This window comes from Vulpes vulpes, chromosome 8 (genome assembly GCF_048418805.1).
Source record: "Vulpes vulpes isolate BD-2025 chromosome 8, VulVul3, whole genome shotgun sequence".
Taxonomy (NCBI): Eukaryota; Metazoa; Chordata; class Mammalia; order Carnivora; family Canidae; genus Vulpes; species Vulpes vulpes.
The window spans coordinates 77703831-77729064 of NC_132787.1; the positions used below are offsets into that span (position 1 = coordinate 77703831).

Consider the following 25234-nt stretch of genomic DNA (forward strand, 5'->3'; position numbering starts at 1 on the left):
AAAAAATAAAATAAAAAATAAAAAGATTTTCTCTCTCCCTTTGGCCTTCTGCCCCTTCCTCCTCAGGAAAAAAAAAAAAAAAAAAAAAAAAAAAGGAAAAATGGTTTGAAAGACTGAAGATAAGGTAAAAAGACTGAAGTTTGAGTCAGCATGCCTTCTCTGGGCTGTTCAAGCCTATATTATCTTTATTTGTAACACCATGGAGGTCAAGAGGACTTATGCCTTAAGCAGCTCATAGTTGCATGAGTATATTCTCAGGACCACATCCAGCTGTTCTCCTTCCAAAGTGAACGTTCAATATATTTTTTTCAGTAAAGAAGAGAAGGAAGGAAGAAAGGGAGAGAGAAAGAGAAGAAGGGAGGGAAAAAATGGAGTGACCAACAGGAGACAAAGCCACACAGGCCTCCTTAGTATTCCTCCAACACATTCAGCATGTTGCTGCCTCAGGGCCTTTGCACTCTTTTTCCTCTCTTTTCCAAAATCCTCACACCTAACTCCTTTCCTTCACTGAGGTCTCTGCTGAATGCAGAGGGTTTCCTTGACCAACCTATCTAAAAGAGCAATCCAACCCTGCTTTTTCTTCATAGCTTTCCTTAGCACCCAACATATTACATATCTACTTTTTTTTTTCTTTACTTTTAAAAAAAAGTTTGTTTATTCATGGGAGAGAGCACTAGCAGGGTAGGGGTATGGTGGAGGGAGAAGCAGACCCTCTGCTGGACCCGAGCCAAAAGCAGATGCTTAGTTGAGGTGCCCCTATTATATACCTCCTTTAAAAAAAATATATATCATTAAGCTTTATTTCACAGTTTTGAGGAGTTTTGAGGAGTACAGTTCAGGTATAGAATGTCTATATTTACTTTTTAAATTTTAAAATTTTTTTAAGTAGGCTCCATGCTTAATGTGGGGCTTGAACTCATAACCCAGAGATGGAGTTGCATGCTGTACTGACTGAGCCAGTCAGGCCCTCCTCTATTCATTTTTTATGTATCACTTCTATTTCTCCATTAGAATGTAAGCTCCAAAGCTACAGAGACTTCGTTTTGTTCACTGCTGTATACTCAATAGTAGAACAATACCTATCACATAGGAATTTCTCAATAAATATTGAGGGGAAATAAATAAATACATAAATGTTGAGTGGAAAAATAAAATAAATCACAGTTCAGATAGGGAGTTCAGAAACACAGGCAATCTTCCAAGGAGCCCAGAGATGAGGGTGAATGCAGCTGCCCTCAGGGTGCCTGTCATTTGTCTGGGTTCACATGGCAAAGCACAGTGAGTGTTGGCAGGGCCAACAGAAGTTCCAAGGAATGCATTAATCATCTTGGCAGGACCCTGGAGGCCTAGGGAAGTGTGGGACACAGACAGCCAAGAATATTGGCCTCACCCAAGATATTTTTTTAAGTATGCTCCACATGGGGCTTGAACTCTCGACTCAGAGATCAAGAGTCACATACTCTACCAACTGAGCCAGCCAGGAGCCCCAATATATTTTTTTTTAATCCAGGCAATCATTTATTTAATCAAAGCCATTTTAGCGGGGTCCACAATTAGCATAACCAGGTGCCTGTTGGTTCACTTTCAACAAGAATTGTGTCTTAGGGAGTATTTGAAAAATACAAGGAGGGCAGCCCCAGTGGCACAGCGGTTTAGCACCACCTGCAGCCCAGGGTGTGATCCTCGAGACCCGGAATCGAGTCCCATGTCGGGCTTCCTGCATGGAGCCTGCTTCTCCCTCTGCCTGTGTCTCTGCCTCTCTCTCTCTCTCTCTGAATAAAAAAATAAAATAAAATAAAATAAAATAAAATAAAATAAAAAACTTAAAAAAAAGAAAAATACAAGGAAAGGGCAAACAACCAGCTTCTAAGGCAGGCAGCCACCCCTGCACTTGCCTTTCTCTGGGACTGTGTCAGGGTGACAGAGCTCCCGGATATCAGATTGGTATTATTATTAGTTCTGGGCAATGATTTCTAGGTCTAGATGGAGTTATCTGGTTGTGGACTTCAGGTGGCACTGGAGTCCCTGAGTACTCTGGCTCCCTGGGAAAGCAGTGACATGGCAGTTCTTTCTCTGTGGCAAAAGAGAGCTTAAAATGGAAGTGTATTAGTAATAGGACTAAATGAAGCCCTAATGCATCACCTTCAAGACACCCACAGGTGCTTCAGGCTTTGGTCATTCAGTATTATGTCATACAGTATTGGTTTTCCCAAGTTGGCCTTCCTGGCCTTCCCACCTGGAAGATGGCCTGACCATGGGCGCTTTTTTATTTTTTTTAAATAACAATATAGCTTTTTCTCTCACTTTTACCAATGCCCAAATACAAGTTTTTTGATTTTCTAAAAAGATTTATTTATTTATTTATTTATTTATTTATTTATTTATTTGAGAGAGAGAGAGACAGAAGGAGCAGAAGAGAGGTAGAGGGACAAGCAGACTCTGTGTTTAGCACAGAGCCTGATGTGGGTCTCAATCTCATGACTCTGAGATCATGACCTGAGCCAAAATCAAGAATCAGTGGCTTAGCTGACTGAGTCACCTAGGTGTCCCACCGATACAGGTGTTTGGGGCCTAGTGCTTCTAGATTCTGAGACAAAATAGCACCACCCAAAGATTGGAGACATCTATCTCTAGCATAAATCTGGATCAGGGTATGTGAAGACAGACACAGGGATGAAGAGGATCTTAAATTTCCCAAAACAATGGTTGCAACCATTTCAGGTGAATATACAGGTTTTTTTTTACAGGAGGTCAACCAAAGGTGATTTGTAGGGAAAGAGGAATCAGACTAGAGGAATAACCTGTAAAACCCAGGAACTGTTTTGTGTCTTTGACAGCTTGAAGAGCTTCCAGTCTAGAACTATGGCCACCTTTGCTAGAGTCAGCATGCCCTGACAGAAGAGATACCCTAGGATGGCCACCTCAGTCTATAACAGTGTCTCTATTTCTGAAGAGGTGATTGTATTAGTTGTGGGGAGAGGGTGTTTCTGCGTTGCTATTCTAAAGAGAATCCCAAAATTCAGTGACTTAAAGAACAAAGAAGCTGATTTCTCTTTTGCATAACATCTGAGGTAAGTGTCTAGGTCAGTAGGTAACTTTGCTTCTCTCTCTCTCTCTCTCTTTTTTTTTTAAAGATTTTATTTATTTATTCATGAGAGACACAGAAAGAAGCAGAGACATAGGAGCCCGATGCAGGACTCGATCCCAGGATCCCAGGATCCCAACCAACCTGAGCGGAAGGCAGATGCTCAAGCACTGAGACATCTAGGTGTCCCATTAACTTTGCTTCTTGATGTTATTTAGGGGCCAGGTTCCTTCTTATGGCTCCTCCATCTCCTATGGTCTTACCTCCCTGGCTGAATCTGGGCCATCACCTTGTCCAGATTCCAGCAGTGGGGAGGTAGGAAGAGACCCTGTGTCAGCCCACATTTAGAACTTTGAGGCCAAGTTCAAGGAAAATAGATTGAACTATGAATCCTTTTAGGATAAAGACTGATTGAAATTCATCTTTGGGGACGCCCGGGTTGCTCAGTGGTTAAGCGTCTGCCTTTGGTTCAGGGCATGATCCAAGGGTCGCAGGATTGCGACCCGCATCGAGCTTCCTGCATGGAGCCTGCTTCTCCCTCTGCCTGTGTCTCTGCCTCTTTCTCTGGGTCTCTCAAGAATAAATAAATAAAATCTTTAAATAAATAAAAATTCATCTTTGCTGGGCGCCTGGCTGGCTCAGTTGGTACAGCATGTGACTCTTGATCTTGGGGTTGTGAGTTCAAGCTTCACATTGGGTGTAGGGATTACATAAAAATAAAACCTTAAAAAAAAATTCACCTTTGCATCTTAAATCCCCAGAACCTAGCACAGTAACTACACATAAATATTGCCAATAAATACTTGTTGGAGTTTGTATTGATAAATTTCTTTTAGTTACGAGAAAATATTATTGAGAGGTTAGTGGACAAAAAAAAAAAAAAAAAAGACGTTAGTGGACAGCTACTCTGGATGACTACTAGATTTTATAAAAAGGACCAGAAGTACGAAGTCTCGGAAAACAGGAACCATCACAGCTACAGGGAACCCAGCAGCTAGTTCATGAACATTTTCTGTAGGGCAATACTCTGGATTCTGCTCCTCAAACCCTCAGGCTTGGTTATTATTGATTCATTGAACGCTCCAGATGGACAGGCAAGAGAATGTGGTTGTCCCAGGCTGGGCCAGCTGTCATCTCCTATCTGTCAGCCACAGCCAGGAACAGGGAAAAAAAAACACAGAGAAGACCCCTGGTTGCCAGCCCAATGTTTTGAACATTTCTAGAGAAGAGAAAATTGTCCCATAAATTAGCATCCAAATGCCTGAGCACACTCTAGTTCAGGAAGTCTTACAAGTTTTGGGTTGTTAGGTGCTGGAGCAGAGCAGGGCAGGTACAGCAGCTGAGATTAGGACTGGCTATTCAAAGCAGCTGAGCCTTGGAGGTGGTTTTGAAAATGCGCATAGCTTGGAACACACATTAGGTGGTGCTGATCTTAGCAGGGTCCCAGCTTGTTACTTTCATGCTTTACCAGTTTCCCAGGAGACTCTGGCAGGTAACTTGAGCATCTGATGAACCCCCACCATAAGTGTGTGTGTCTATGTGCTTCTTCTGGAGGACCTGGATTTTCTGCCTTTCCCCGCCTGTGCTTGGACTGAGTCCAGTCTTTATTCTACCAGTAAGACCATACCTTGGCTTCTTGCCCTTTCCTGAGTCAGAAGCATGGGACCTCCAGTTTTGCTCAGCAGTTTGCCTAGATGTCTTATTCCAGAGAGGCTGAGCACTCCTCCTGAAAGTGGGTAGAAAGAACAATATTATTCCAGAGCAAGCCCCACACCAAGGGTTGTAGGTCACTGCTCCCAACCTTCCTGGAGATGCCACTGTGCTCTGACTATATTCTCGACACAAACTGGAGACACAGATATCTTACATTCTGCAGTGAGTAATCCCTCATGATCCTATCGCATGTTGAAGTGAGGAAGAGAGGATGGTTGTTAACTGTCTCTCTGTCTCCCTAGTTGGGTTTATGTATTTATTTTTAAGATTTTATTTATTTATTCATGAGAGACACAGAGAGGCAGAGAGAGAGGCAGAGACCGGAGAAGCAGCTGCATGCAAGGAGCTGGATATGGGACTTGATCCCGGATCTCCAGGATCACGCCCTGGGTCAAAGGCAGATGCTCGACCACTAAGCCACCCAGGTGTCCCCACAGTTGGGTTGAAAATTAGGAAGACTGCTTAGTCAGCCTCTATCACACAGCTGGAAAGATTAGGAAATTATCCGTTTGCATGAGAACTTGGGACAGCTTGACTCAGCTGCCTTAGAAGGAATCAGATACAATACTCTGGCTACCAGCCAGCCTAGATTAGCCAGTTTGACAAAGGGACTCCCAAACTGGCTTGAATTAATGAAGAGGAAGCAGTTCTGCCTCTTCTTTAGTGCTATTCCTTCCTTTTGAACTCTCATTCATGGCGCTGCATGATGATACCTGGTTTCCGAGTGTGATGCTGGGCTCACCCAGTTTGAGTTACCCACGGAGGTGGTACAGGAGTTTGGGAGGTTTATTGGTTCTCAATTGCTGTGTAACAAATGGCCATAAAACCTAGCAAGATAAAACAGCATTTATTATTTCAGTTTCTGTCATCAGGAATCTGGGCACAGCTTAGCTGTGTATCTCTGGTTCAAGACCTCTCCCAAAGCTATAGTCACTTTGTGGGCTGGGGCGGTAGTCATCCCAAGGCTCAGGGGTAGGATCTGCCTCCAGGTTCACTCATGTGGCTATGGACAGGCCTTGGGTCCTCTCTGACTATTCGCTGACCAGAGACCTCATCTCCTTGCCCTGTGGGCCTCTCTGTAGAGCAGCTCACAACATGGCAGCTGTCTTCCCTCAGAGTGAGCAAATGAGAGAGCAAGAGAGAAAGCCCAAGATGGAAGCTGTAGTCTTTATGTAACCTGATCTTGGAAATGGCATTGTATCACCTTTGCTGTGTTTTATTGGTTAGAAGTGAGTTACTAGGTCCAGTCTACACTCAAGGGGAGGTAATTACCCAAAAAACCACTGAGGATCATCTTACAGGCTGCCTGCTATAGGAAGTCTCAGAGATAGGATGCCAACAGGGAAAAAAAAAAAAAAAGGATGCCAACAGGGATTTTTAGTTCTAGGAGATGCCAGGACAGAGGAGTAAGGTGTTTATCAAAGTCAAGACCTTGAGGCCAGAGCTAGGAAGCTGGGATATTCAGGTAGAAAATCCAGGCAGAAGAAGAGCCAGGTTGGGGAAGATTTTTGGGAAAAAGACCAGAGTACCATTCTCATCACCTCATATCAAAAGTTACTATTAACATGGTATTGTTGGTGATATTAACCATTTTGTTCAAATTATTTCAGTTTTCATCATTGGGAGCCCTTTTAGTTGGCTTTTCTGTTGCTTTGATATACTGCCATCATGGCAATGGTTTTGTTTTGTTAGCACTTCCTAATTTTCTGACACTATAAGATACTCTAGGTTCATTGTAAATTTTTCTTGCCTGGTCCTAGACTCAGCCATTCCTCCAAGGAACCTTGGTTCCTCTTACCAGAGAATGATATTAGAAAACAAGATCTGGGCACTGGGTGTGCTTAACTCAACAGTATTTTCAACCTTTATTATTTCTTTACCTAAGGTAAAGTGTGCTATACTTTTGCAAAGGCCTACTTTAATTTCCATTATGGCTTCCTAATTTCTTCATATACCTTGATACGCATGCTCTCTTCTCCTTTCTCTCTACATTTAAAGGTGCTTAAATGGTTTTTGGCTAGACTGATGTCCATGGGCTGTCACCACTAGATTTCTTCAGTCACATTTACTGTTTTAAGTCTAGACTTAAGCTCCTGCAGCCATTTCCTTCCTTCCTAATGCAAGGGTATTGATTGCCATTTTGCAAAATAAAACTATAAAATAAAACTTGAGTTTGTAAACCTGTAAAACTAAAATTCTGTAAAATCATTGTTGAGGAAGAGAGGGAGTCAGCTGGACATACCCAGGAAGCAGGGTTGAGTTGGGACTCTAAACTAGAAAAGGCTTGAGCTTCAAGAAGATGTGTCTATTTTTTGTGCTTAATAAAAATCCTAGATCAAAGGAAGAGGGAGCAGTACTTATGGTGTTGGTGTTTTTTTTTTTTTTTTTTTTTTTAATAATTTATCTCTGTGGCTACTACCATGAAATCCAAATATGGCCAAAAATCCCTTTCTCTTTAGTTTAACAAACACAAACTGAGCTTTTACAGACAGAGCTATTTATTTATTTATTTATTTATTTATTTATTTATTTATTTCACGAGAGACACAGAGAGAGAGGCAAAGGCATGGGCAGAGGGAGAAGTAGGCTCCCTGTGGGGAGCCTAATGTGCGATTCGATCCCAGGATCCCGGGCATCCTGCCCTGATCCTAAGGCAAATGTTCAACCACTGAGCCACCCAGGTGCCCTTCCCCCCACCCCGGAAGTTCTATTCTTTTCTCTGTCCTATGTGGCTATCCAAAGAATATTCTTGAAGGTCCTGGTAAGTCTGGTTATATCCTTTCATGGATCTAGGTCTCTTGATAGGTTTAGGTGTGGTCTTACCATTGACTAAGGGGTCTCTGGAGGTCACTGCTTTCTTAACTTAAAGCCCATCCCTTTTCCTGGGTGTGGTCACAGTTATTTCCTTTCTAGGCCTCCTAGTGGCCTTCAGGAAGGTTCTTTTTCTGGCCTCTGAAATGTTCAGTTCTTTTTTTTTTTAAGATTTTATTTGTTTATTTGAGAGAGACAGAGACCACAAGCAGGGGTGTAGCAGAGGGAGAAGGAAAGGCATGCTCCCTGCTGAGCAGGGAGCCCGACATGGGGCTCAATCCCAGGACCTCAGGATCATGACCTGAGCCAAAGGCAGCCACTTAACCAACTGAGCCACCAGACACCCCTAAAGTATTTGGTTCTAAGGATGCTTGTTAGATCAAGAAGATTGACCCACAGAAACTCAATGACTGCAAAATCCTTTCTCAGTCAAATACCTGTACAGGGACCATGTATTCCAAGTAGTTCTCATTTTGTCCCTTAAAAATCTTCTGACCTGAATTGGTTTTTGCAATATAAATCACTACCATTTAACATCTAAAAACAAAAACAAAAACAAACCTTAAACATCTAACAAGGTACTTGCTAAGGCAGAGATAAAATGAGGTGCCCCCGAGGGGGTAACTGGAGGCACCAGCCTCTCCTATGTGCCTAGTTGATTATTTAGCAGATTAGAAGTGAGGGCAGAGCGAACATTCCTCTAGAGGATCCCACAGTGACTAAATCAAATGACGTGGCAATGTTACTTGTATACCTTGCATTTTCACAGTTTGGGAGAACTGATTGAGTGGCACCATTCAAACTGGTTTCTTTGAGGGTCCTAGAAGTAAAGGGGATGTTTCTGCAATATTTAATCTATACAGTATATAAATATCACTCTTTACTTGGTTGTTTGTCTTGACTTGGGAGAAATCACAGTGAACTATAAATTGAAAGTCCTGACTAATGCTGATTCAATGGAAGTTATATTCACAATTTCTCCCTTTCTGTAAGTATCTGTCACTATTGAGGTAGACCGCTGGTACAGTCATTGAGCGTTTGCTAATCTCCTGACACCGGCTAAGTTAAATACACACCACATCTAGAGAAGAGAATGCCTTGGCATCCTCAAAGGAAACTTGGTAAGCCTATTTTCTTCTTTCTTTGGAGATTTATACTGACATTCAGTCTAATTGCTCCTGCAGTTTCATCCATCACAATAGAAGCTAGTGAAAGGGTATAAAAAAGCTTCTCAGTGTTCCTTTGCTACAAAGATTTTTATTTGTGATTACTTTCCTGTGGAAAAGAAAAATCCTACTCGGAAGACCGAAAGTACTAGCAAATGTTAAGCAGAAGGCAAGGTCCGTTGCAGGCAGAGGAAGGTTCTATCTGAAGATAGGATCTGATGTCACTTGGCCACGTGGTGATACCGCCCAGCACTCATTTTAGCATTTTTGCTGAGCCATAGCCTCTGTTCTCTGACCTAGGCCTTGGACAGGCTTATACCAACCTAATTGTATCTGCTCCAAACCGTCTTTAAAAACTGTAAATCTTCCATATTTTACTGTATTTTGCAGCTTTACTTTAAAAGCATACTTTTTTGCTAACCTGTGAGCACATGTGTTTTAGGGAAAACCGAGGCTGGGGTTTTGCCATGGAAGAGTATGGGATCACACAAACTAGAACTGGATGATTTTATCTCCATATAAGAACTGGAGAAAAGTAGTCCATATTTTAAATCCTGTACCTACAGAGAAAAATGCAATTGCTGTTGAACGGTGTATCAATTATTAAGTGTGGAGCCAATGCTATTTTGGTTGCATCTACAATGAGAAGATCATTTCCAGGAATACCATATGCTTTGTTTCAATAAACCCCGACCCCAATCTTTCCTCTAAGGCAGAAATAATAGCACTGGGCATAAGGAGGAGGAGGGCTGGGATTGTGGGGCAAGGAAATAAGATTGTTACAGGGACAGAAGGGTAAGAACAGCAGGTGTTTTTCAAAGCAGACTCCTAAACTAGCTAATTTTGGTTCATTAATGTTGATAAAGGCAGCTCTCTTTTCAGAATGGATAGAACACAGCGGGGGAACTTTTCATTCATTTTGAAAATGTCTTTGATTTTTCTTGTGTGTAGAGTTTGAATATGAGCTGTTTGAATATGCCCTGTGATGTGGTAAGGGGGCAAAGTGGGGGAATCCCTCTCTCTCTGCTTGGCTTTCCCATTTCCTTCCTGCCTGGGCTCAAAGCCTGCTTTGCTGGAAAGCTTCTCCTGCTGATCTGGAACACCCAATCAGGCAATAGGGTCTCTGAGATGTCATCTACCATCAGGGCAACAGCCTTTTACATTTCTTCCCATATTTTCTATAGTTCCCTGAGCCAAGACACACAGAACCTCCTGGTTCTACATCCAACCCTTTCTCGACAGTTTTATTTATTTTTTTGGTAACAATTTTGAAGTGTTTAATTCATTAGTTGCCAGTTTTTTTCCTTGAAGACTCTGGTCTGCTTCCATAATATCTCCTTCCTCCAGGGACAGGTATGGGTGGATGATGGGACCCAGACACAAGAAGAGCTGATTCCAAGAATTTTTCTAACTAAAACATCTGCTAGGTAAGGACTCCAGGGTTGGGGCTTGACCCAGGGTTGGGGCCTGCTAAATGAGGAGGGTTTCTGCAGTGCTTTTAAATGCTAGGAAGCTGGCATATACTGTAGGTCCAGGAAAAATGGTGCCAAGATCTCTGCCAGTATGCCATTTAACAAAATTGAAGTGGTTTTTCAGAAAAAGCCTGGATTTTTCGAGTGGGTCTTTTTTTTTTTTTTTTTTGAGATTTTATTTATTTGAAAGAGAGAGAGAGTATACAAGTCGGGGGGACGGGCAGAGGGAGAGGGAGAAGCAGACACCTAGCCAAGCAGGGAGCCCGATGCAGAGCTGGATCCCAAGACCCTGAGATCTGAGCCGAAGGCAGACGTTCAACTGACTCAGCCACCCACATGCCCCCAAGTTGGTCATTTCTAACTTCACTGTAACGTATACACTGATACTGCCAGTTTAGTACCCTATTTAGAACACTATTTTAATCAATAGTAACAGTCATTAATTCCCTCATTCAACAAATAGTTATTGAGTTTGGTACTATTCTAGGAGCTGGGGACATTGCTGTGAACCAGTCTCAGGGTCCCCATTCTCAGAGAGAGTGAGCAGAGTCTGTTGGGGAGACATCATAAACAAGTAACAGGTCGATGAACAAGATGATTTTTTTTTTTAGAGTGATAAAGAAATAAAAAAATAGGTTGATATACTAGCATGGGTGGTCAGGGAAAGTCTCTTCAAGGAAGTGAACTTTGAACTGAGACTTAAGAAACAACGAGTCAGCCACATAATGCTCTGGGTCAGAGTGTTCCAGGCAGAGGGAACAGAAGGTGCATGGCTCCAGATGTAACTGAGCAGAGGAGGCAGGACACAGCAAGAATTGGCCTCAGGGAAAAGAGAATTTGGTAGGAGGATATGTGCTGAGATTTTTTTCTTTTTTTAACTGCATACATAGTTCTTGAACTCAGTTAAAAAAAAAAAGTCTTACAACCAATAACAAGTAGATTTCATATTAACTCTAACCTTCCCAATTCCTTGAGCAGGAAATAAAAACTGAACTGTATCTTTTCTGAAGCCTTATCATATATCTATATCTATATTCATATATCTTAAGTTATAAAGAAGGAATAATTTAACTCATAGTACAGGATCTAGAATTTTTTTGTTTAGCAATTTGACTTTTTTTTTTTTAAGATTTTATTTATTTATTCATGACAGACAGAGAGGTAGAGACATAGGCAGAGGGAGAAGAGGCTCCTCACAGGCAGCCCAATGCAGGACTTGATCCCAGAACCCTAGGATCATGCCCTGAGCTAAAGACAGATCCTCAACCACTTAGCCACCCAGGCGTCCCTTTTATTTCTTTTTAAAGATTTTTAAGTAATCTCTACACCCAGCGTGGGGCTTGAACTCACAACTCCGAGACCTAACTGAGACCTTGGTTAGGACCAAGGCACCCTAACTTAGAAATGTTTCTGTAGGAATCTATATGAACAACAGTTCATGATTATGCTATTACTTCAATAACCAGTTCCCTAATTACAGACAGGTAATTTCTAGAGTTTTGCTATTGAAAACAATGCAATGATCTTAGAGGTATGTCTTTTTTTTTTTTTAAGATTTTATTTATTTATTCATGAGAGACAGAGAGGCAGAGACGCAAGCAGAGGGAGAAGCAGGCTCCATGCAGGGAGCCTGATGTGGGACTCGATCCTGGGTCTCCAGGATCACGCCCGGGACTGAAGGCAGCGCTAAACCGCTGAGCTACCAGGGCTGCCCTTAGAGGTATGTCTTTATGAAATACGTGAATTGGGTGCGTTGGGTGGCTCAGTGGTTGGGCGTCTGCCTTCAGCTCAGGTCGTGATCCCGGGGTCCTGGGATCAAGTCCCACATCAGGCTCCCTGCATGGAGCCTGCTTCTTCCTCTGCCTCTGTCCTTGCCTCTCTCTCTCTCTCATGAATGAATAAATAAAATCTTAAAAAGAAAAATGAAATACGTGAATTTATTTGTAGGATAATTTCCTAATGTTAAAATTGCAGGACCACTAGATGTGTGCATTTAAAATTTTTAGTAGACACAGTCAAATGTATGCTGAGCTTTTGAATACTCTGGATAAATGAGAGGGCCTCTTTATGACAGACATTGTGAAAAAGTGCATTCTGGTTCAGTCTGATGGAATGATTGTTAACATTCAAAACTAAGCTTAAAGGAAGCTCAAGATTTAAAATTTTTATTTTTGTATTATGGACAATATCAAATAAATAAATACAAAGAGGTAGAGATTAATATCAGGAACTCCCATCACTCAGCTTCAACAATTATCATACTTATGGCCTAATCTTGCTTCATCTATATCCTCAATCCACTTGCCCCTGCCCTTGATTGTTTTGAAGCAAATATCAGACATTATATCATCTCCTGCTTAAATATTTCAGGATATGAAAGCAACTTTTTATTTTTATTTTTTTATTTTTATTTTTTGAAAGCAACTTTTTAAAGATTATTTTGTAGAATTACCCCCATTCAAGATGTCAGATGGTTGTCTCTGGATTAAACTCACTGGTTCCTCCCTCCCCAGGGGTGTTTGATGCTTGGTAGAGAGGGGAATCAGTGGTGAGACAGCATGGTAGGCAAGAGAGCTTGCATGCTTTGGGTCTTGGTACTGAGTCTAGTGTTTCTTAGCAGCTGTGGATTCTTGAGCAAGTCCAGCCTCTTGAAGCCTCAGTTCCTTACCTGGAAAATGAGGGTTATAGTAAGATGTTTTTGTGGAGAGCTGAGCTTGTGGTGCCACACAGAAAGGACTTCTACAGTGACTACTGTAAGGAGCAAGGGACAAGGGACTGGTGGTGGGGAGAAGGGGCCGTTACGTCACCATCCAACATAGCAGCACAGGAGTGAGTGGTATGGAGATAAAGGGAAGAGCCATTCTGTAAGTGGCACCAAAAAAAAATTTTTTTTTAAAGAGTTTATTTATTCATGAGACAGAGAGAGAGAGAGAGAGAGGCAGAGACACAGGCAGAGGGAGAAGCAGGATCCCTGCAGGGAGCCCGATGTGGGACTGGATCCCAGGTCTCCAGGATCACGCCCTGGGCTGAAGGTGGTGCTAAACCCCTCAGCCACCTAGGCTGCCCCCCAAAATGTTTTGTGGTTAATGATGAAGGGTAGCAGAATATGGCACTCAAAACATGCCACTTTGGCATAAGGATTATTTTGAGCTAAAAACAACTTACAAAAACATCAGGTGCATAAAGGGTGTTCTGACCCCCCCACCCCAGTCCCTGCCTTTTCTTCCTAAAAGCAGATGATGAAACCCCCACATGGAGATGTCCTCCCATACCACGAGGTAAGTACCATTTTTATCATCAAGGAGGAGAGAACTTGAGGCTGAGAGAATGCTGTATAAGCAGACTTTGTTGAAATAATTCCTAGCTTCCTTTAGCCTCCCCATGTATTTCCATTACTTTTCTCCAACTGCCTTTCTTTGTTCAATCTAGTAGGAGAGCATTTAGGTTCTGTCATTTTCTTTTGCTCTTCATTTCCTCAGGAGGGCTCTCGGGTCACATAAAACTCAAATTAAATAAATTTGTATGCCTTTCTCTGTTAATCTGTCATATCAACCTGATTCTCAGGCCCAGTCAAAAACCCCAAGAGGTTAGAGGTAGAATTCTGGCTCCCCTGTAATGATTACACAGTGACCTTCTCAAAGCTGGAAATTTAAGGAAGATGGTGTTCCTTTTGCTCGCGTAAGAGCAAGTGTCCTGGAGCAGAGAATAAGGCAAGGACATTGGTCTAGGATAGGGGTGAATGTCCCTCTGGTGGCTTTCACCTTTAAGAATGGGGTCTGTTTGGTGGGATGGTCCTCAGGGCAGCTTATTAAAAGTTGCAGCTTTGCATTCTACTTGGGTAATTGTGCATAGTAGGTGAAGTCATTCAAATCTTTCATTTATATAAAATCAGAGACATTGGAAGACTGACTTTCAAAAAAAGCTGACATTTTAAAGCATCTATGGATTCTGCAGATGCTGAGAAATAAGCTGGTGTAACTATAAACGCTTGGAAATACGAATTAACAGCAGAGTGAGAGATTGTTTTGTTAATATTTATTTAAAAAAGATTTTATTTATTTATTCATGAGAGACAGAGAGAGAGAGAGAGAGAGAGAGAGAGAGGCAGAGACACAGGCAGAGGGAGAAGCAGGCTCCATGCAGGGAGCCAAACGGGGGGGGGGGGGGGGGGGGGGCGGGGGACCTCAATCCTAGGTTTCCAGGATCATGCTCCAGGCCGAAGGCGATGCTAAACTGCTGAGCCACCCGGGCTGCCCTATTTATTTATTTTATTTTATTTATTTATTTTTAATTAATTTATTTTTAAGTAGGTTCCACACCCAAGGTGGAAGCCAATGTGGGGTTTGAACTCATGATTCTGAGATCAAGACCTGAGCTGAAATTGTTAGTCATCTGACTGAGCCATCCAGGTGCCCCAAGAGGTGCTCTCTCTCTCTCTCTCTATATATATATATATATATATATTTTTTTTTAAAATATTTTATTTATTTCAGACAGAGAGAGCAAGAGAGAACACGAGTTGGCGGAGGGCAGAGGGAGCACACTCCCCATTGAGCAGGGGGCCTGATGTGGGGCTCTGTCCCAGGACCCCGGGATCATGACCTGAGCTGAACATAGACGCTTAACCGACTGAGCCACCCAGGTGCCCCGAGTGAAGGCTTTTTAAAGCAGAGTGGATAAATAAGCAGCAAAGACTGATAGTGCCCATGAGGTATTTCAATTTATAAAGTGTTGGGGCAGGGTATTCAGAGTCCCTGAGCTAAACCAGTTGTACAATGCAAAGTGATAGAGGAATGTGCTTTCTATCCAGAGTCAGCAGTATGAGGGTCATGACTTTTCACTGAGTCTTTGATGTTTTAGGTTACTATTTGTGATCAGTCACATTTTTAGATGAATCGATTTATATTTATTTAGAACCCAGGAATGAGAAGGAGCATGGCTTGATTGGGCTAGGGGAAGCGTAGATGGACATGTGATTTTGCCAGTATCATGCACTGGGCTGTATGTCATCCTCACATCACCTCATTCAACCCTCTTATCACCTTGTGACATAGCTAGCATTACCTCCATTCTATGGAGGAGAAAACTGAGGCTAAAAGAATCTGTTGCAGGTCACTTAGCGAATAAATTATGCGGCCAAAATTTGAATCTAATGAGGGCCCTAATAACTAGGTTGGACTTCATTATGCAGACAGTTTGTAATTCTACAGATCTACAGGCCTTTTAGGATCTGATCTGGGGAATCGCTTAATAAAAATGAACAAAAGGAAGAGCTGCCTGGTGGCATAATACGGGATTCACAGAGGGAGGAAAGAACTGGGGTGTGGAGAGGTCAGATGAAGGTTGTGGCAGCAAGGCAGGCCCTGGAAATGGAGGAACCAGAATCTGGAATTAGAACACTTGGTTCCAGCCTGGTCTCTACCATGATGCTGCTAAGGGGAACCGAACCACATCGGTCAAGTCACAGCCACATCTCTAAAACCTTGTTGTTCCTCCCTAAATAATGGGTTGATAAATTGAGAGTAGAAAATCTCTTTGGTTCTTTCAAACTCTAAAATTCTGCCTGGTGCCTTTAAATTTTAATGCATTCTAAAGATTTATATATGAAGGCCCTAAATGTCATCCAGAACCCAGAAAAGAATTTAGCTGAAATGATTCTCAACGTAATCTTCTCAGAGTACAAAGGAATAGAATTTTAATAATTCTAAGAACACAGTTTTTAAGAAGACTTTCTAAACCGGATTATACTGAGACAAGCCAATCACTTTTGCACCTTACTGTTTTGTGTAAGAACATGTTTTGGGGAAAAAAAAAAAAAACATGTTTTGGGGGGGAGAAAAAGATGATTTGGGTGTTGCTTCTGCAGTTGTGGCTGATGATATCAAAATCAAATAAACACATTAGGCTTAAAACAAATGAAATTATTTAAACCTATTTCTCTAAGAAATTTTATGAAAATATACCTTGGAAGCACACATTATATTATCATCAAATTAATTTGTTTTCTAAGCTCAAATTTAATTTAAAATGTGATATTTCTTCAACTGGTTCAATCAACAGACTTTAAAAGGATTTTAGAGAACACAGGAAATATAAATATAATAACATTGGAACAAATAATCAACGAAATAGTTGTTCTGTGTTCAGTTGCTGTGATGCTTCTAGAAAGTATTTTTAACAATTCCCTGAGGAACTTGCTCTTGCTGGTGTGAAGCCAGGCTCTTCTCTCCACTCACATCTGCAAACTTTTCTTCATCTTCATATCCTCCAAGAAATCCATTTCCAAGCCTTGCTGAGTCTTGCTCAGCATTTCTCAGAACTGACCCTTCCTCAAAAAAAAAAAAAAAGAAAGAAAGAAAGAAAAAGGAAAAGAAAGTAAAGAAAGAAAAAAGAAGAAAAAAAAAGAACTGACCCTCATGTACAAAGATTTGGGGGGTGGGGCTCCCATTCTTGGGTTGCAAAAATTGCCTTCTCCTTAGATTAAACTAAAGGGCAAAAGAATCGTTCTGAATAAAGCTTTCATCAAGCCATTTCTACTATTAAAAACATCAAGCATCCCATTACTTATACTTTGAAATCTAAATTTTGCAGCTGAGATCCTGGTCCTTTGAGCCAAGCAAATGCATTAGCTTTCTTTATAGACTTTAATCCTTTACATCTGAGATTCTGCTATTGGAATGCTTTTCTGCTCTTTCTCTCTGCCAGCTCATGACCATCACCTCCTTCCATTCTATCTTGAAACTCATTTCCTTCAGGATGTTTTCTTGGTTTAGTAGCTACTTTGCAAATAAACAACTCTTGTTTTTGAGCTTTCAGTCACATTAAGAGCTTTTAAGATAAACTATCCAAGTCTAAAGATAAACAACACATAGAGATTTCCATTCTTAAAGAAACCACCCAGAATGATTTCATTTTGTGAGGAGGGACAGCACTTCAATTTTTAGGTGTCTGCTTTTCAGCCAGGAATCCGTAATAGAATCAGAGCAAAACGACTCTTTATGGTGACCTCTAGTGGGCATGGACAATCCTACAAAATTATGAAAAGTGAAGGGCCAAGTAAAAACCTTCCCAGTAACCAGCTGGGTTACTCTCAGGTCAGATGACCGCATCGCATCCCACCCCACCCCACCCCACCCTTATTCTTTCCTTCCAGCATTTGTTTTGCATTTAACTTAGTTTGCCTTGCAACTCACCTGTTTCGCCTCTGGCGGGCACGGCGCGGGCTGGGCTGCGGGTGTCGGATGTCGTGCGAATTGCTGGTAGTAGTTTAAAATAATCCCTGCCCCTGGAACCCCCTCCCTGGGCTTCGACCGGAGCGCAGGGCAGTTCGCTCTGAGGAGCCCTAAAGGGCTTTTCAGCTCCGGGAGCCGGTGCTGCAGCTGGCTCGGGGGGCGGAGCGGGGGGTGCACGGGGGAAATCAAGACATTATGAAAAGGAGGACGCAGACGAAGGCTGTGGGGAGGATTCTGTTCTTGCCAGGGGCAGAGCGGTTCTCCCCACTTTCACCCCACTCTACAGGAAGCGTCACGGCGGGTGTGGGGGAGCGCCCTCCTAGGACCCGCGCCCCAGAAGGCAGGGGCCCGGGCCGCTCCCCTGCGCGGGAGGACGGCCGGGAGGGCGACACCGAGCTCGGGTGCCGGGGCGTGTGGCCGCCCTCGGAGCGCGCGGTACGTGGGTCTCCGCGCCGCGAGAGGAAAAGCGAGTCGGCAAGAAAAGCAATTGCTGGGGTGGCTTCTCTGAGAAATCCCTTAGGGCGGTCTCAGAAACCGAGCTGGGTTCCGGATAGTTTCTGGAAAAAGCTCTCCAAACGCCGTCTGTCCTCACCCCTCCTTACCCTCCGGTCGCCTCCCTGGGTGGTGCTGGTGGTGGTGGCGGGTTGGGGGGGGCTGTTAAAAGGGCCCTCGGGAGCTGCCCCAGTCATCCCGGATGGCCCGGGCGGCCCGCGGGGCTCTGCCCCCTCCCGCCCCCTCCCGCCCCCTCCCTGGGGCTCCCCACCGCTCCCTCCCCAGGCCCGCGGACCCCTCCTGGCGGCGGCGGGCGGGAGAGGAGGGGGAGGACGGCGTCACGAGGCGGGGAGCCCTGGGTCCGGGGCGGGGCGCCGGGGAATCCCAGCCGAGCGCGCCCGGGAGGTGCGGGCGCGGGTGGGGAGAGGGGGGCGGCGCGCGGAGGGAGGTGAGCCGAGCGGCGCGGGGAGGCGAGGAGGGGGAACCGCGAGGAGGCCCCGCCCCCGCCTCGCGGAGCCGGCTCTCCGCCGCCTCCGAAGCCGCTCACTTTGCCTCTCGCCTCTGGACGGCGGCGGGGCGGTTGCCGGAGCCGCGGCCAGAGGGAGCGCCGGGGACCGGGAGCCATCCCGCACCGGCGCCTCCTCCCGGCGCCCGCGCCCCTCCGGGAGGGGACAGCGCCGCCGTTGGAAAGGACACCCCGGCCTCGCAGGGGGCATCCCCGGGCGCTGACAGCCTCGCTCCCGGCCAGCGGGGCGCAGCGCTGGCGCCTGCGGGGGCTCCCCGGCCACCTGCAGGCACCGCCGCGCCGCGGGAGCGTCGCTAGCAGCAACGCCGGGCTGCGGAGGAGGCTGGGGCCGAGGGGTCTCCGGGCCGGCGAAGGGCCCCGACGGCGCGCTTCCCCGGCGGCCAGCGGCAGGCAGGCCCCGCTCGGCGGCCGGGGGCGGCGGCGGCGGCGGCGGCGGCGGCGGCCTCGGGGCGGCCAGCCATGACCTTCGGGCGCAGCGGGGCGGCCTCGGTGGTGCTGAACGTGGGCGGCGCCCGGTACTCGCTGTCCCGGGAGCTGCTGAAGGACTTCCCGCTGCGCCGCGTGAGCCGGCTGCACGGCTGCCGCTCGGAGCGCGACGTGCTCGAGGTGTGCGACGACTACGACCGCGAGCGCAACGAGTACTTCTTCGACCGGCACTCGGAGGCTTTCGGCTTCATCCTGCTGTACGTGCGCGGCCACGGCAAGCTGCGCTTCGCGCCGCGGATGTGCGAGCTCTCCTTCTACAACGAGATGATCTACTGGGGCCTGGAGGGCGCGCACCTCGAGTACTGCTGCCAGCGCCGCCTAGACGACCGCATGTCCGACACCTACACCTTCTACTCGGCCGACGAGCCGGGCGCGCTGGGCCGCGACGAGGCGCGACCGGGCGGTGGCGAGGCGGCCCCCTCCAGGCGCTGGCTCGAGCGCATGCGGCGGACCTTCGAGGAGCCGACGTCGTCGCTGGCCGCGCAGATCCTGGCCAGCGTGTCGGTCGTGTTCGTGATCGTGTCCATGGTGGTGCTGTGCGCCAGCACCCTGCCCGACTGGCGCGCCGCGGCGGCCGACAACCGCAGCCTGGATGACCGGAGCAGGTACTCCGCCGGCCCTGGGAGGGAGCCCTCCGGGTAGGATGCGCTGCTTCTCTGCCCGTCCGTCCGTCCGTCCGTCCTGTCGCATCTGTCGGTCCCGTCCGTCGGTCCCGTCTCCGTCCTGTTTGACTCCGGGCCCCGGCGAGGCCAGCCAGGGGACCCAGGGGACGGGCCGGCCCTCGCGCCTCGCTCCTATTTTCCCGGCACCAGGTGGCGGTGGTCTGCGCACTACGCCGTGCTCTTGAGGGCGAATCGCCGGGCTTGGGGAGGGGCAGGTAGAGAGAAGCAAAACAAGCTTCCCGTCTCTCTGGTTTACTTTTGAGCAAAAAAGCACCTGGTTAATTAGGTGCCTCTAAACTTTGATTGCTAGTATTTCAACAGTTTAACCTCGGGCTAATAGCTGCTTGGCTTATTTGCCAGTTCTTGGTGGGGTTTGAAAAGATGAAGTCTTGTTATGGTGAAATAGGGTCTGCCATACACTGGGCACACATTCTGTGCGCTTTGATGGAATTGTTATGTTACAAAGGAGATTCAGTTAACGGTAGACTCTAAATAATGGATGTCTGTGCCCTCTTCTCTCTTCTTTTTTTTCCTACAAAGTATGGAGTTAGAAAAGCAACTGCCCACCGTTTGGTATCAAAGATACACTCTGTGACTTTCAGAAGGCTCTTCAGTATGGGCAAGGAAAAAAAAAATCACAAACATTTAAACAGCTCCAAATCCAGTTAATAATTTTTCTTTTCAGTGTATTGGGGTGAAAGGAAAGTACTTTAATCTTCTATTGTGTTTACTTTTCCTTTTTTTTTTTTTTTAAATATTTTGTTTATTCATGAGAGTCACAGAAAGAGAGGCAGAGACACAGGCCAGAGGGAAAAGCAGGCTCCTGACAGGGAGCCCGAGGTGGGACTCCATCCCTGGACCTGGGGATCACACCCTGAGCAGAAAGCAGACGCTCAACCACTGGGCCACCCAGGCGTCCCTGTGTTTACCTTTCCGTAGAGATAACATACTTCTGATTTTAGTACTAGTGAGTTTATTTTGCATATTTGGTAGGAGAAATAAACAGTAAAGTTGGACTTTAAAGGGAGACAGTCTCTTTGGACACAAACACAAAATTGTATATTCTGTTTTACCTTTGATACTGTTTTAGAACATGTTTTTTTATTTAAAGATTTTACTTATTTGAGGGAGAGAGCAAGAGAGCAAGCATGAGCAGGTGGAGGGGCAGAGGGGTGAGGGACAAGCAGATTCTGGGCAGGGAGCCAAAGGAGGGGCTCCATCCCAGGACACCCAAGAGATCATGACCTGAGTCCAAGTCACACACTTAACCAGCTGAGCCACCCAGGCACTCCTTTGATACTGTTTTAAGAGGCTTCCTTCATTCTTATTTACTTATTTATTTATCCATCCTCCATTCGCTTTTAAAATTAGGTTGTGCCTGATAATCTTTTCCTGATAGACATGTGCATGTTTTCAATGATATTATGTATCTTGAGGTTGCAGTGCATTACTTACACATAATCTTCTTTGGAGAGTGAAGATCCTTTTTTAATCTAAGGGGTAAATTGTCTAGTACCACAGAGTCCATTACTGATATATTGATATCTTGGCATGAAATTCAAGATACATGCTTTAAAAGGAAATTCATTAGTAAACTAATTTTGTTTAATGTATTATGTTAGGAGTTTTTGATTTACAGATAAGAATTACTTATTTAATACTCCATCAGTACAGTGAAATTAATTTATATATCTAAATACATAAGTGCTCTTGATTCTTTTAGAAGACCATAGGAAAATGAGCCATAACTGCCCTTGAAATGATTCACTAGTAATTGTGGAATTCTAAGGTTAGTGAAAGTTCAAGCTGCATTAGCCAAGGAAACAGGAGAATTGAGTTAGACTTACCGGGACTGCAAAAGAAGTGAAGGAAGAAGAGGAATTCTTGATTTGTGTATATGTATTTTATATATGTATGTAATTATTCAAGTCAGAACTGTTTCCTAGATACCCAGATATTTCAGGCAAAAGCATGTTTTTCTTGGTTAATGGTCCAGTTTTAAGCTTCACTCTCCAAGTGTAGGTATATGAAAACCAACCTCTGTAATTCCAAACAGATAAGCTGAAGGATGAGTGAGCAGCTAAGGCAGCTGGAAGTCACAGAGGGAGCCTCCCATAGGCCTCCTGCAACTGACAGGGCCTCTATACTGGCACTTTGACAATAGTCTCTCAAATCCTGCTTTCTTATGGTTGCTGAAATTAGTCTTTATTTTATTTTATTTATTTTATTTTTTTTAAAGAATTTTATTTATTTATTCATGAGAGAGAGAGAGAGAGGCAGAGACACAGGCAGAGGGAGAGGGAGAAGCAGGCTCCATGCAGGGAGTCCGACGTGGGACTCGATCCTGGCTTTCCAGGATCACACCCCGGGCTTCAGGCGATGCTACACCGCTGCGCCACCGGGGCTGCCCTGAAATTAGTCTTTAAAACATCATCCCAGGATGCCTGGGTGGCTCAGCAGTTGAGCGTTTACCTTGGGCTCAGGGCGTGATCCTGGGGTCCAGGATCGAGTTCTGGTATCAGGCTCCTTGCGGGGAGCCTGCTTCTCCCTCTGCTTGTGTCTCTGCCCCTCTCTCTGTGTCTCTCATGATTAAATAAAATCTTAAAAAAAAAAAAACAAACCATCCCGATCATATGACCATATTTGGCATCTACCAAATAAAGGCAAAACTTTTTTCTTGGCCTTCAAGGGTCCTTTTTTTTTTTTTTTTTTTTTAAGATTTTATTTATTTATTCACGAGAGAGAGAGAGGCAGAAACACAGGAAGAGGGAGGAGAAGCAGGCTCCCTGCAAGGAGCCCGATATGGGACTCGTTCCTGGATCCCAGGATCACACCCTGAGCCGAAGGCAGATGCTCAACCGCTGAGCCACCCAGGCTTCCCTCCTTTCAAGGGTTTTTATGATTTTACCATAGTCTGCGTTTCTTGACTTATCCTGTTATTTGCAAGCATCTTTTTTGAGCATCTGCTGCGTTTGAGGCACTGTTGGTATTCCAAATATTCTAACTTTTTTCTTTTTAATAAAGAAAAGGTGTCAAGTTGATGATCTAGGAATCAGACAGAACTGATCAACAATTGACTTGTTCTGGGATATAATTTGGCCTGCAAAGTGGGTGGAGATGGAAACAAGTCATCTTTGGAAGGTTGCAGAGGTTGTACACTGTCCAACAGTGGTGATGGGAGTGTCATTTACATGAACCGTAGTGTTCACAGTCTTTATAACTGTGTGCCCTGCTTGAGAAGATAAGGAAAATTTTCCAGGTAAAAGGAACAGCAGCAGTATGGGCATGAAGTTTGCAAATTATGTTTAGGGAGTGTGAAGCCAGTGATGGAGTGAGAGGAGGATAGAGAGCAGATGTTAGAAGGCCTAGAATGAGAAAGAGCATGATTTTATTTTGCAGGCAGTAGTTAGCTATTGGCACTTTTGAGGTGAGTGGGTTATGCTTATAAAAGAACAAATGTCATGAGTTGTGTACTGTGAGTTGGGGATGGGGAAGATGGGAAACAGAGAAGTTTGGAGATCTTTGCAGAGGGAGGGAGTGAGGGTATAGATTGTATTGAGTTGGTAAGAAGGGAGAAGAAATGACCACTCTGGGAAATGTTCAGAAGACTTGTAATTAATTAACCCAGGGCATTGGAAGGATACAGACAGGCATCAGGGACTGATTATGTGGGCTTCCAGGAGCTAGGAGCACTCCCTGTCACTTGCAGGCTCCATTTGTTCAGACTGGTCTGCTCGCTTGTTCCTGAACCACGCAAATGTTCCTTAACTGTGCAGTGCCTTGCCTGTTGAAATTGGATCATCCATCAAGCCCAACTCAGATTCTGTTTCTTTTTTGAAGCCTTTCCTTCCTACCTTAGGAGATGTAATGTTTTCTTCCAAATTTCTTGAGGGATTACTTATTCGTACTATATATTTGCCATCTAATATCCTTCCTAGCATGGTAGTTATTTTTTCATATAAACATGTCCTAGCTCCTAAACTAGATGAGACAAAAAGTCCTAGAACACAGCTGAATTCTCCTATACTATTTATTATGGCAGCATCTTTTAGGAAAAAAATATTATTCTGGCACAATAAATGTCTACTGTTTATTTTTATTTATTTTTTTTAAAACATTTTATTTATTTATTCATAGAGACACAGAGAGAGACAGGCAGAGACACAGGCAGAGGGAGAAGCAGGCTCCATGCAGGGAGCCCGATGTGGGACTCGATCCCGGGTCTCCGGGATCACGCCCTGGTCTGGAGGCAGCGCTCAACCCGCTGAGCCACCAGGGCTGCCCTACTGTTTATATTACAATTCAGAATATAACCTCCCAGGAATATCTTCTGTTCCCCACATTGAAGAGTTGTGTGGGGTAGGCCGTGGACTTCAAGTGGAGCTCTTCGTTGAGGAGGATGAGATCTTGTGCTAGAAATGAGAAAAAGTCTATTAAAGAATGATTATTTATCAAGTACTGATTATGCAAAAGGAATAAATATAAGCACAGCATCTCTTTTTATTATACTTTGAAATTTTGGAATAACAAACAACCTCAAGTTTGGAAGAAGTCTTGAGAGACCTTCCAAATCAATAATTTGAAAGTTTTTTGTGTGTATAGATATGACCCTTTTAAATTGATATGTTCTGATAGTAATCGTGTAAATAATGGTTTAAAGTCTGAAAGCTACACAAGCAAGCCTTTCTCCATCTCCTGGGCATTTAGTTCTTTTCCCTAGATGTAACCAAAGTTGTTTGTATTTTGGGTATATTTTTAGAGGCATTCTGTGTATTTACAAGCATATCATATATTTACAAAACAACAACAAAAACAGTGCAATAATACTATTCCGAAACTTGCTTTTTAAACTAAACAACATGCCATGAGATTGTTCTGTATGAGTCTATAAAGAGCTACCAGATTCTTTTATGCAGCTGCATAACATTCCATTGTATGAATGTCTCATAATTTTTGGATATTTATGCTGTCTCACCTGTAGAAATGCTGCAATGAATATCCTTGTGCATGTACGTTATTTTTGCTTTTGTCCATAGGATAAATTCCTGAAAGTTAAGCCATAGGGTCAAAGGGCATGTACATTTGTAATTTGACTAGATAACTCTAAATTGCTCTCCAAAAAATGTGTCATTTTATACTCCTGTCAGCAATGTGTTGGAGGACATGCTTTTTTCAAATGCCATAAAGTGTTGTGATACTTCTGATCTTTACCATGCCATACTGGAGAAATATCTACTAGCTTTAATTGGGTTTTGCCTTATTGTTTTTTTAAACATATACTGAAATTTAATATGAACACATAATCTTGTAACATTTGATATCAGAAATTAAGTTGGGGACAACTTTCAAATCATCCCAACTTTTTTTTTTTTTTTTTAATTTTATTTATTCATGAGAAACACAGAGAGGCAGAAACCTAGGCAGAGGGAGAAGCAGGCTCCATGCAGGGAGCCTGATGTGGGACTCGATCCCAGGACTCCAGGATTATACCCTGGGCCGAAGGCAGGCGCCAAACTGCTGAGCCACCCAGGAATCCCCCTCATCCCCTTTTGTACAGTTGAACCTTCTATCATAAGTAGATTTCAGTTC

At 44.3% G+C, this 25234-nt stretch overlaps 2 protein-coding genes across 16 annotated transcripts in view; one reads left to right on the forward strand and one right to left on the reverse strand.

Moving 5' to 3' along the window:
* The window catches only part of MTA3 (metastasis associated 1 family member 3), a 220688-nt gene extending 202465 nt beyond the window's left edge, over positions 1-18223 (reverse strand). For 3 of the 12 annotated variants that reach the window (XR_012003145.1, XM_072767199.1, XM_072767202.1), the window contains exons 1-2: positions 17441-18223; positions 4713-4811 (exon numbers count right to left, since the gene is read on the reverse strand). Coding sequence is in view for 5 of the 12 variants with exons in the window: in XM_072767199.1 (XP_072623300.1) it covers positions 4713-4746 (34 nt within the window). In the remaining 7 variants the exon portion in view is untranslated. Of the gene's footprint in view, positions 1-4712; positions 4812-5511; positions 5626-17440 lie in introns of all 12 variants that reach the window. The other 9 variants (XR_012003144.1, XM_072767197.1, XM_072767200.1 and 6 more) reach the window with 5 other exon arrangements.
* A 584-nt stretch (positions 18224-18807) lies between these two features.
* KCNG3 (potassium voltage-gated channel modifier subfamily G member 3) overlaps positions 18808-25234 on the forward strand; it is a 57533-nt gene continuing 51106 nt past the window's right edge. For 2 of the 4 annotated variants that reach the window (XM_025994304.2, XM_025994303.2), the window contains exon 1: positions 18852-19588. In XM_025994304.2, coding sequence (XP_025850089.1) covers positions 18957-19588 — 632 coding nt within the window. In that variant the 5' untranslated portion in view covers positions 18852-18956. Of the gene's footprint in view, positions 19622-25234 lie in introns of all 4 variants that reach the window. The other 2 variants (XM_025994305.2, XM_072767211.1) reach the window with 2 other exon arrangements.